Source organism: Microtus ochrogaster, chromosome 19 (assembly GCF_000317375.1).
Source record: "Microtus ochrogaster isolate Prairie Vole_2 chromosome 19, MicOch1.0, whole genome shotgun sequence".
Taxonomy (NCBI): Eukaryota; Metazoa; Chordata; class Mammalia; order Rodentia; family Cricetidae; genus Microtus; species Microtus ochrogaster.
In genome coordinates this window covers 7,702,951-7,715,091 of record NC_022021.1, presented here as the reverse complement: position 1 = coordinate 7,715,091, position 12,141 = coordinate 7,702,951, and the positions used below count along the sequence as shown (strand labels likewise).

Sequence of the window (12,141 nt, the reverse complement as noted above, 5' to 3'; positions counted from 1 at the left end):
CCAGAAAGACTATTATGCTGCCTGTAAAAACTACGCAGTACCCAGGTCCTACATCTGAAAGCCAGTAAGTATCTCCTTAATGGTTTTTCTGAGAAATTAACAGGTTTAATGTTTATGAAATATTTAGCACATTCCTATTAGGCCCATAGACAAGACTGGCTAAATGATTTACAATGTTTAGTCTAAAATAAAAACGCAGAGTCCTTTATGCCATGATTAAAATTTCAAGACAGCAACAGCAGAGCAGTTAGTGAAGCAAGCCTTCCTAAGCAAAGAACATTCCCTGTGTGCACTGTCCCACACCTATGAAGCCAGGCCTGACCTTCCTAGGACAGCTTCTGTGCAGTGGGAGGCAAAAGCCTGTGATTAGGACAGAAGCAAAATTCAAGTGCATTAAAGGAGCTGCAAGAAGCCAGAAGGAGCTCCTAATTTTGTAAAAAGTTAAGTTTAACTTAAAAAAAAATAAGTAAATAATACTCCTACATTGCTGGTAGGAGCAAGCTGGTATAGCCCCTTTGGATGTGAGTATGGCAATTTTTCAGAAAATTAGGAAACAACCTTCCTCAAGACCCAGAAACACCACTTTTGGGTATATACCCAAAGGATGCTCAATCATGCCACAAGGACATGTGCTCAACTATGTTCATAGCAGCATTGTTTGCCATAGCCAGAACCTGGAAACAACCTTAATGCCCCTCAACCGAAGAATGGATAAGGAAAATGTGGTACATTTACACAATGGAGTACTACAGAGGAGAAAAAAAGTAATGACATTTTGAAATTTATAGGCAAACGGATGGAGCTAGAGTAAGGCAATTCAGACCCAAAAGACAATTACCATATGTACTCACTCATAAGTGATTTTTAAACATAAAGCAAAGAAAACCAGTCTACAAATCACAATCCCAGAGAACCTAGACAACAATGAGGACCCTAAAAAGAGACATACATGGATCTAATTTACATGGGAAGTAAAAAAAGACAAGATCTCCTGGATCTGGAGTAACAATGATGCTGAACACCACCTGAGTGCTGGGAACCAAGCTAAGTCTTCAAGAGACACACGTACATTTAACTGAGCCATTTCTCCAGCCCCACTAAACTCAATTTGGGGAGAGCAGTTGAAGACAAAAGCGATCCTAGATTAAAAGAGTAGCGTTGTGAGCAGTCAGGAGTCCTCTGTTAAACTTTAGGACAGGATTAAATTTTAATGAGCTCCAATCATGTCAACATAGGAATGGCAACCACAATTGAGACATGAAAGGCAGGCAATGGCCCATTATAAAGACTGAACACTACAAGGGCCTACAGTGTACCAACCACCACCGTATCATTTGAAAGCATATTTGTGTGAACAGTCATTTTACAGATTTAGGTGTACCATAATGATGTTGGCACGTAGTAAAATGGCATGCCATAAACACTTGGAGGATGCCTAGCAGGTCTCTTTCCCTTCTCGCTCCCAGTCCGGTTGTTCGAGTCTTTTTCCAACAGCCTGGCGCTGTCCTTTCTGCTGCTATCCAGAGCCCCAAACAGTCAGTCCCTGCTCCTCGTCCCGCCCCCGCCACTCCACGTGCAGGAGAGTGGGCGGCAGGAGTACTTCCGGGTGACGGAGGTCGGCCCCGGCAAGATGGCGGCCCCCTTGGAGCTCAGCTGCTGGGGAGGTGGCTGGGGGCTCCCTTCGGTGCACAGCGAGTCCCTGGTGGTGATGGTGAGGCCGCCTTGCGGGCCGGGGCGCGGGAGGACTGGACTGGCTCGCTGCGGGCTCCGCTGGGGACGGACGGACGGGTGGGCTCCCCGCAAGCCTCCGCTCTGGTCGGCCTGGCCGTGCTTTCTCCGAGCACGCCCGCCCGCCCGGCCTCCGCAGACCGACGTCCCCCGGAGCGCGAAGCCTGCGCGTCCCCGGCCGCGGACGGGGGAGGGGCGCGGGCGCGCGGGCAGCCTCAGAGCCGCCCTGCAGACTGCTCAGTCTAAAATGTCTCCTTGCAAACTCTGTTTCAGGCGTATGCCAAGTTTTCGGGCGCACCCTTGAAAGTCAATGTCATAGATAACACCTGGAGAGGTCCAAGAGGTACAGTATGAGTTTCCACAGGCCCCTGTCTGCCCTTCGGACCCTGGCATCCCCTCTTGCGTTTAAAGCCGTGGGTATCTAGAGTTTTAGCTTCTTAGAACGACCTTGGCTGTGGGCTAGTTGCTCGCTCTGAGTAGTAACTCAAAACGCAAGCCCAATCTGTGGAAAATAGGAGAAACGAAAATGTGCCCCAGACCTGCTCCTTGTGAAACTACAAAGAAAAGGCAAACGTTCTTACAGACAATCTCCCATGTGCAATCGGTCTAGTTTTTAAGTATTGTAATCTTCAAAATAGATCACGGTGTTTGCTTGTGTGTCAACTGCTTTTGATTATAGGTGATGTACCAATTTTGACGACTGAAGACGGCATTGTTTCTCAGCCTGCAAAAATACTAAACTTCTTAAGAAAACAGGTGGGTGGCTCCTTTTGAAGAAGTAGATCGTTTTCTGCATGTTACCCTATTATTATTTTAGACTGGGCTATACTCTAGTGTACCCTGACCAGCCAGGCTGGCATCAAATGCTAGGATTATAGGTGTCACCCATCACATCTGGCATCCTGTATGGCTTTTTGTTTGTTTTTGGTTTGGATTTTGGTTTTTAGAGACAGGGTTTCTCTGCATATCCCTGGCTGTCCAGGAACCCACGTCGTAGATCAGGCTGACCTTGAACTCACAGAGATCAACCTGCCTCTGCCTTCCAAGTGCTGGGACTAAAGGAGTGCTCACCCACTGGACATGTTTTTGTTTTTGTTTGGTTTGGTTGGTTTTAGTTGTTCAACAACAGGGTTTCTCTGAAACCTTGCCTATCCTGGAAATCACTATGTACACCAGGCTGGCCTCGAACTCACAGAGATCCGTCTGTCTCTGCCTCCCAAGTGTTTTGATTAAAGGGATGTGCAGCTACTGGGCTGGCTTTTATTTTTAATTCATCATAAGGTGGTTTTACTTTTTACAATTCATTGGGTAACTGGAAACACTTGGATTTTGACCACTGAGAAACAAAGACTTGCTTCTCAATGCCATTTTTACTGTGATTTTGGAAGTCATAGTGAAGTTTATGCAATGTCTGTTTTTGTGAATGTATTGAAATGGATGTAAGAGGATTCAATTTAGTTATTCACGATTACTCTTGTTGATAACACTATCACTTTAGTCCCATTGTTCCTATACATTTCATGTTAAGTGTGACACCTGAGTTCCCACCGAATCTCAGCTGTTTTATTCAATCATTTATTCTTTTTTTTCTTTTATTTTGGTACTAGAAATTGAATCTGGGGTCTTGTGGCAAGTAGGCAAGCACTCTGCCCCTGAGTGTATTTTTTAGAAAGCGCTTATCTAATAGCCATATACTTTATGAAATCATGTATCTGAAATGTGTGGAAATGTAAATATTTATGTAGTAAATCCATGATGTAAATATAAAGATTCAAATGAACATGAAAGTTATTATTGGTTTTTCAGTACTTTAAGGAAAAGAACATGTACCATTATAATTTAAGCAAATTCTAAATTGAAGAGTTTCTTTTTTATGGAGAAAAACATTAGGGAGAACTATGTTTTTTTTTCCTTTCTTGTTAAAAATAATTGCTTCTACGTGTTGACTTTGTATCCACGCCATACTCTGAACAAAGGTCATCAGTAAGTATGGAAACAATAGAAATCAGCTGACACACGCAAGCAACTCTTGTTCACTTTGTGTAGGGTGATACAGTGTTGAGAACCCTCTTTGCCATTGGGAACAGCATTCCTTGGGTTAGTACTCCCCTCATAATGTCAGCTTTGGCATTTGTGAGGGAGAATCAGAGTTCTGCTTCGCTTAGCTCCCTTGTCCTTGGGATACTCTCTGACCTCTGAGAGGTTTTGTTTTGGTTTTGAATAGAAATACAATGCTGACTGTGAACTCTCAGCAAAACAAGGGGCAGACACCCTGGCTTACATCGCCCTCCTAGAAGAGAAGCTTCTCCCTGCCGTGGTGAGTGTCTCTGAATACTGCAGTATTGCAGGGACTAGTGAGAATGCTGTGGTCTGTTAGGAAGAACAAAAAAGGGGAGGAGTCTTCAAGAGTAAATTTCTCCTATTAGTTTTGATATTATGACAAAACTGGATTCTCTTAGACATTTAGCTTCCCATTGAAGTGAATAGTTTGGTTTGCTTGCTTGGCTAGGGAAATGTTCTACCACTGAATTCCATTCCAACACAATCATACTGTTTTTGAAATAAATGCTGCCATTGGAAGATGAAACTTTGATGCATGTATAGAATTGGCTATACTGTAGTTCTTTCATTTGGTGGATATTTACGGAGCCCTCAGTATGCACTAGGCTCTATTCTGACTGCTGAGATACAGCAGTCAACAAAATTCATATGTTTAAAATAACCTCATTTCACCTTGAGCCATTGTATCTGAAAGACTTAACCGGAGGTACTTTATTGAAAGACACTTCTGAAGAAGCTGTCAGACTGACGAGTGATACTCATTTTAGCAGGAGAACATCCCTGTAATTGTTTTGCCTTCCTTTGGCAGCTTCACACTTTCTGGGTTGAGAATGACAATTACTTTACTGTGACAAAGCCATGGTTTGCCTCCCGTATTCCTTTCCCTCTGAGTTTAATCCTGCCCGGAAGGATGTCTAGAGGCGCACTGAATAGGATCCTCTTGACACGGGGAGAGCCGCCCCTCTACCACATCCAGGAAGTGGAAGCTCAGGTACGGGGAGTCTCCTAGCAAGCCCTCCAGGGAAGGGAGGAGAGAGGGGACTGGTCCTTATCTAGAGATGCTACCTCCAAAGTCTCCTTCATCCTTCTTAGATATACAGAGATGCCAAGGAGTGCCTCAACCTCCTGTCAAACAGATTGGGAACATCTCAGTTCTTCTTTGGTGACACGTGAGTAAATTCCCTTAAAGTCAATTTGCCGTAGCCACCTCTTTGATGTTTCCTGCAGTATATTTGAAAAGTTTGCTTGATTTATGGCCTTCTCTGTTCCGTTACTACAAACACATGAAACTGCCTTGGTGGGAAACACTATTTTGAGTGGCCTAAATCTGGATCCCCAGGCATGGCCACTCATGTTTGACTCTAGAATAAGCTAGTTCTTATCCCTTAAGAAGAAGAAGAAGAAGAAGGGCCCTATGATTCTGCTATAGACGATGAGAGCCCCACCCTGGTAGCCCCTTGGCTTCCTCCTCCAACGGGCCGTCTAGGGCATGCCCCTGTTGCCCACTGCGCTGATCATGAAGCCATGCTCTTGTTGAACACCCTGAAGGAAGTCACTCAGCAGTTCCTCAGTCCCCAGGCTGGTGGTTGGTTTTGGGTTTGTGTGGACCCATATATACATAAATGTAATTTATCATTTGAATCATGTAAACAAGAGTTATTTCAATATGTTGCGTGTGTATATTCAGTGAAATGTGAGTTAAAGCCAGTTTTCCCACCCCTCAGAAGATGGGTTTTTCACTTCAGAAGGGCGCCTGGGGGTAGAGCTGATTAGCAGAGCTCTCAAACAGCACGCATAATGCCCCGGGTACAGTCTTTAGCTGGGATTTTCTGGGCTTTTATAGGAAAAGTTTTTCTGTTGGCATTAATCTTCATTAGCTTAATGTGCTGCATATGGCTGTGATAGCATCGAGCGTGCCTCCACCCGGCTTCCAGTCCATAACATTTGTCGTTTACAACCTCAATTTCCTCTGAATAAAATAAATGGCTAGAATATTTTTAAAACTACTTAGAAGGTAAAATGCTGGCCGCCTCCCTTTTAGAATCAAAAATGGGAGCAAACCATTCAAAACATGATGTTGCCTATTAGACTTGACAGGTAGCTTGAAGAGCATTTTAAAATGTAGTGCAAGTCCGTCTACCCTGAAGTGCTCCTGACAGAGTCCTCCGTCTCCAGGCCTTCCACCTTGGACGCCTATGTGTTTGGTTTCCTCGCACCTCTTTATAAAGTGCGTTTTCCCAAGGTTCACTTACAAGAGCATCTGAAACAGCTCTCCAATCTGTGCCGCCTGTGTGACGACATCCTGGGCAGCTACTTCAGACATGGGCCCATGGGTAAGTCGGCTTTAGCTAGGGTGTACTCAGATCGGGCACTTTAATGTCTCCTGGCAGCGCGCAAGAACTTGTTTGCGCATTGTCTTAGACTCTGGTTCATAGCTTCCAGACCTGGTGGTTTGCCCGCTACATCTGCTGCCATGTTCTTACGTACATGGAGAAAGAGCCATGTGACCCCGCCCCCATCCTCTGGACTTCACACATTCTGTGTATCTTCTTTATAAGTATTGCCCCCCCCCCAAGTGGGTCACTTTCTTCTCAAGGATTAAAGTGCGTGTGTTGAGTCCCTGCTGAAGGTAGTGTTTACCCCATCAAATGGGCGGTCACTTTACATAATTCTCACCTGCTGCTTCCAGCACTCTCCCTTTGAACAGAAATCAGCAGCAGATTGACTTTGGTGAGGTCACCCCCATGGTTCTACTACTTGAAAATGATTGCAGCAAACTGGAGATAGAGTAAGTAGAGGGCTCTTGGCACTTAGGATGGCATTCTCTCTGACTGGGGGCCTGTGCTTAGGGGACTGGGCACTGAGTGTGGATATGTAGAGGTGGCTGCAGTGTTTGTCCTTCTGAGAAGCAGAAGTTGTGAGATAGCTGGCTTCAGCAGACTGGCTGTTTTTTATTTTACTTATTTATTTTTCATGGAGGACTCTCTGCTTTATATCTAGGGAAGTCTAGGAAATGGGAAGTTAGGGAGCTAAGTGGCATCCAACCTTGTGGCTCTGGGGCAGTGGCTAGCCAGCCTGGCTCCTCAGCTCTTCCATAGTTCCCAATCCCAGAAAGCTCTGCTTTTAAAAATTCCTTTAAATATCTTGGATGCCTGGTAAGTAGGTGTTAGGGAGTCGCTACCTTAGCAAGGCGTCTATAGTGTTACAGCCAGTGACCTGCGTGTAGTGACTAGGGAGGGGCAGCACCGTCTGGAAAGCACCGCGCCTTACTAACCCCTGTAGCTGCCTGCATGTCCTGTGGCTCAGTGTCTTCCAAGAGCACAGTTCAGTCTTTTCCTTTACGCTTCCTGCGGAGCACTGCTGTCCTTCCTAACTTTGCCCTTCAACCCAAATGTTTTTCTCGTTTTCAGTTTTCTTTTGGGGGGAGGGGGAGCAATTAGGATGATGAGTAAACCGAAATTTTCTTTTTTTCAATCTTCAACAGCTTGAAAGTCTTTCAAAGTTTGTTTTCTCTCCGTGATTTCTCTCCTGACTTCTCAGGCATCTCTCCAGCTGGACCAGAAATGATAGACGTGAACCTGCGGAAACTCACACAACTTGTAAATAAGGAATCCAACTTAATTGAAAAGGTCGCGTTCCTTCATCATTGCTTTCCGGTCTGTTTTCTGGGTTGTGTGTTCACTTGACACTCTTAGTTTTAAAGAGTTTACTTTTCAAGAGGCTGTTTATATATACTTGGAGTGGAGATTTGTTTAATGTGGTGTTTTGAAGCCAGCAGTGGCCTGATTGTGCTGAGGGAAATTTGAGTAATTGTGTTGGGCCTGCCTTTTACTATATAGTTTGCATTTACCAAGTTGGGTGACATAAAAATTACCTTTAAAGACTACAAATCAGAAGCAAGCCTTGCTTGTTGTCCTTGCTGTCCTGAAGTCACTTTCTGTAGGGTCTAAGTATCCATGTTTTCTCTTCCATATCAGTAATGTCTTTTTCTTCTTCCCTCATGCCCCTTCTTTCTTATTGTTCTTCCTGGTCCTGAGTGTGATCTACAGTATCTTCACCATTCAGTCCTTTACCACTTTGGAGATTCTCAATGTGCGAGAGACCATGAGGGAGTGGGTAGAGGAGAGAGCCAACAGCGGCGGATTTGAGGAGGACTCTGATTGGAAGGGTGTGACACGGCCGTGCAGATTTCCTTTAGTGTGTGATAGACTTGATGCTTTCACATGCACTGAGGTAGAAGGGCTTCATAGGAGTCAGCAAGCCTTCTAGAGGCTCCGTGTGCGGATGCTCTTGTCCCATTTCATGGATGTGATGATGTGAGTGTCATCACCTGCTCAAAGTCTTCTGGCTGAAGAAGGTAGAGAGGAGACTTACACTGTAGACATGGGGACACAAGGCGCCAGCAGTGTTGCGGTTCATTGTTCTTTCCCGTAGGCAGCTGCTCAGCTTCTAAGTACGATTGTGTGTCAGTCACGGAGAGGATGTGTCAGCTTGTCACGGTTCTTCTCTGGGATGGCCTTCTGTTGCCAGTGTCTCATGTGGTCTTGGTTTTGTTTCTTTTTTTTAATATTTATTTATTTATTATGTATACAATATTCTGTCTGTGTGTATGCCTGTAGGCCAGAAGAGGGCCCCAGACCCCATTACAGATGGTTGTGAGCCACCACGTGGTTGCTGGGAACCGAACTCAGGACCTTCGGAAGAGGAGGCAATGCTCTTAACCTCTGAGCCATCTCTCCAGCCCGTGGTGTTGGTTTTGGAGAAGCTGTAGCGTTCATTACTCTATTTCAAGTTTTTGTGGTGTGAGTTAAAGCCTGGGCAGGCTCTATTTGCTCGGTCTAATACACATCCTATGAAGATGTGTGCAAAGTGCTAAGTGTGTTTACAGGAGCTCATTCGTCTATAGGAAGGCTGTTTAACATAGTTTCCTTTCCCTTTTTTTTTTCTTTTTCTTTTTTTGTTTTTTCTAGATAAGGTTTCTTTGTGTGACAGTACTGTTATACAGTCCTGGCTGTCCTGGAACTCTCTTTGTAGACCAGGCTGACCTCAAACACACAAAGATCCACCTGCCTCTGCCTCCTGAGTTCTGGGATAAAAGATGTGCATCATTACCACACAGCTTCTTTCCATTTTCTGTATGTGATCCATGACAGATGTGGCAGGGGAGTTATGAAATACCCACACAGGCAGAAGGTAAAACAGGAGCCCGTTCACTATTTTATACATGTCCACTTTGGGTCTTTATCAGCTTATAAAAGTCTTGTAAGACAAGCAGGCGCTCATATGTGCTCTTGTGTAGGAAGTGTGTGATGGCTGGTGAAACACAATGGGACAACTGGTCTGCTTAGCCACCACTGTTCACAATTTATAGCAAAAGTCTAGAGCGTAAGAGAAAGACCAATATTTGAGATACAGTTCTTGCTGGAAAATAAGTGCTGCTCACCACAGTTGTTCCCTGGTCACAAGTTTTCCCTATTTGAAAATTAATAATTAGCCTTTTATTTTCTGTCTTCTGCAAACCTTACACATGCACACACGCTTTGCCAAAATATTTCTTCCTTGCTTTGAAACCATACTGAGAAATGGGGAGTTTAAAATATTCTGCATTTATGCAGAGCTCTGAGAACAGCTTGTCTATTGGGGGAGTGATAGGATATTCTTTTCTGTTGGTTTTGTGGTTTAATGGCACTGCTTTCAAGTTGTTGAAAAAGTGAAGTTGATAGAGAACTCAGCACCAGTACCTGCATCCTGCACCCTCAGCAGTACTCTGGGGTGAAGGTGGAGCTTGGAGACTGGCTAAATTCTGAGTAATCTCACCTGGTATTCCAGGGTGCTAATGTGTGTCTCGGACGTCTTGGCATTTTCCTAATGTACTTCATGTAATGGTGTCTCTAAGGTTGGCTCAGGAGTGATCCGTGTTTGAAAGACCTCTGGACTAGATCTAAGGCCTTGTCCTTGCCACCGTTTCCCCAGCATCCTTTGGTCTACATACTCTCAACTGGGGAGGAGGGAGCTGTGTCGCATGGCAAATTTGGAAAAGAGGAGTAGTTTTTAAAAATTGTGTTAGAATAAGAAGACATGGGTCGTGATACTGGCATTAGAACCTGGAAAGGGGACTTCTCTTTTCTAAGCCTCATTTTGTCATCTCATGTAGGGTGGGACTGTGCCTGTTCTTCAGTGTGAGGGGAAGATTAGCAGAGCACATTTAGAGGTAAATGTTTACCAATACCTGCAGAGAGTATCTTAAGTGAGTCCCGATCAAGTTCAGCAGCATGTTCTTTTTGTGGAACTTATTATAATTTTGTGAGGGGCTGAGTATGAGCCACGCTGCTTCTTGTGGATGCTGAGTCGGCTGGTATTTGAGATGACAGTCCTCATTTGTGAGCGGCTGTCAGAGAAATGTGTCTCTGTCAGTCCTGCCACCATGCAGTTCTCTTCTCTGTAGTCTAGATGGGGAGGGCGCAGTCCACCAAAGAGGAGCCTCAGCCGTAGTCAGATGTGTCTTTGTGCTTCCTACAGATGGATGACAATCTCCGCCAGAGCCCTCAGCTTCTTCCTCGGAAGCTGCCAACGCTCAAGCTGACTCCAGCAGAAGAGGAGAATAATTCCTTACAGCGGCTGTCACCCTGACAGTCACAGCCTGTTGCAGCCAAAGTCTTAGGATTGTTTGCAGTAGTCACTTATACTGAGTGCACGGAGACCAAAAGAAAACTGCTGTAATAGGTCTAAGGAAGACTGTGAAACAGAAGGAGCTGAACGTGACTTTCTTTTTAAACTAGGGAAGCTTTTATTTCATCTTGGCAGTGCATTTTGAATGCTAAGCAAGCGGGTGGGTGGGCGGGGCAAATACGTGATACTGTATATAAAAAGCTGCCTTAATCATGGCAGATCTTTGCCTTTGGTTCAGGTGTTGCTGATGAAAAGCTACAATTCTGTTCTGAATGTGCATTTTTAATTTATTTAAGTTAATTTATTAGCTTACTTTTCTTAGTCCTGTCTCAATAATTATTATGTGGCTCTTGGGCTGAGATCTTAATCTTCTTTTTAGAAGTCTGATGCCTATTTCAGGAACTAGGAAAAATAGAAATTATTTCAATAGAAAAGCCTGAATTTAACTTTAAAAAGCAGCAAGGAATGTGCTTCTTAATTATTCTCTTGTAAGTCTGATCCTCTTTGTGGTTTATGCCACACATGCAGCTGTTGAGGCAGTTATGTAATACGCATCTGATAGCACGTCAGTATGAATAAGTACTTCTGGTATGTCTGCTCTACGCTAGCAGAGGCCAGTGTGGCAGCCTAAGCCTGTGTATTTTAGCACACCATTGCCTACTCAGTCTTGTATTAATTCCAGAGCTGGATGTCTAGCCTATCTTACTGTATTTAGCTGACATCCCTAGTGAAGTGTGCTCAGCGAACTCTTAGGCATCCTTGGGATGAGGGATGAGCTCATGAGGGTCCTGGAGGCACCTTCCATGTGTCTGGTCTGAGTGCTCCACACTTGACTCAAAACAGTTTGTTTCATAGTAGGTGTATCTTGTGCCCATACACTTTCTGACAAACTATTATTTCCTGTATATTTTTAAGTACATTTTCAGGATCCAAAGGAATAAGTCAAAAATAGCAAATTTCTAAGGCAATTTATATTTATTGGTTGCTGAATGAACTGTTCAACATTTGCTGAGTGTTGTAATTTTACATATAATAGGAACATGCTTATTTTAGTGGCTGAGGTGCTTCTGTTGTTATAAAACCACTTCTGAGATTTTTAAAATACAAGACTGTGTTTTGGGTTAGTGTCTTACAGGATTACCATGGTGCTCGGCGAAAGCTTCCCAGAGTCTGTAGAAACCAGGCTGCGTTGTCTGGAGACTCAGCTGCTGCGAACTGAGCGTGGCTGCGTCTGGCTTGCAGCACCCTGGTTTGCTCTGTGTCTTGATAGATGAAAGCTTTACCTGAGACAAGGTAGTCCACAGTCTCGTTCATCTCTTTGGGCGCATGTAGGTCAGGTAGGCAGTGAGTTCCACAATACTTCTGTAAAAAAAGACTGTGTATGTGAGTGAGTGTGTACATGTGAGTGAGTGTGTACACGTGAGTATGTGTTTGCTGTGTATGTTCCTCATCTTGCTCATCTTAGGGAAATCACAACCATATGAAATCTGAGTGTTTTGTTTTGAAAGTCATGATCAAGAGGCTCCGTTGTCTCTCAGACTGATCTGTATTGGTTAGTACATTAATCAGATTCTGTTTATGCTTTAATCAGGGCTAGTCATTTTCAATTGTGATTTAATAGTAAACCTTCCAAGAAGTATTTGAAGTAGTTTATAGTAATAAAACACATGTAGAAATAGGACA

At 44.1% G+C, this 12,141-nt stretch overlaps 1 protein-coding gene across 4 annotated transcripts; it reads left to right on the top strand.

Moving 5' to 3' along the window:
* The first annotated feature begins 1,616 nt into the window (after positions 1–1,616).
* Mtx3 (metaxin 3) lies at positions 1,617–10,617 on the top strand. 4 transcript variants are annotated; one of them, XM_026783860.1, is made up of 10 exons: positions 1,617–1,711; positions 2,002–2,071; positions 2,408–2,484; positions 3,953–4,045; positions 4,598–4,780; positions 4,882–4,958; positions 5,965–6,122; positions 7,330–7,445; positions 9,944–10,000; positions 10,309–10,617. In XM_026783860.1, the coding sequence occupies exons 1-10, from the start codon at positions 1,631–1,633 to the stop codon at positions 10,417–10,419; spliced, it is 1,023 nt and encodes a 340-aa protein (XP_026639661.1). In that variant the 5' UTR covers positions 1,617–1,630; the 3' UTR covers positions 10,420–10,617. The 4 variants fall into 4 exon arrangements, with proteins under 4 accessions (XP_026639661.1, XP_005356554.1, XP_026639662.1 ...); XM_005356497.2 differs by lacking the exon at positions 9,944–10,000 and having other exon boundaries at positions 7,330–7,418; XM_026783861.1 differs by lacking the exon at positions 9,944–10,000.
* Positions 10,618–12,141: the final 1,524 nt, after the last annotated feature.

What these genes read in the sequence shown, in the direction of transcription:
- Mtx3 (XM_026783860.1), top strand. Translation starts at nt 1,631, where the DNA reads ATGGCGGCCCCCTTGGAGCTCAGCTGCTGGGGAGGTGGCTGGGGGCTC. An exon ending in AGAAGCTTCTCCCTGCCGTG is followed by an intron (nt 4,046 to 4,597) that starts GTGAGTGTCTCT and finishes TTCCTTTGGCAG; the next exon opens with CTTCACACTTTCTGGGTTGA. An exon ending in CAGTTCTTCTTTGGTGACAC is followed by an intron (nt 4,959 to 5,964) that starts GTGAGTAAATTC and finishes CTCCGTCTCCAG; the next exon opens with GCCTTCCACCTTGGACGCCT.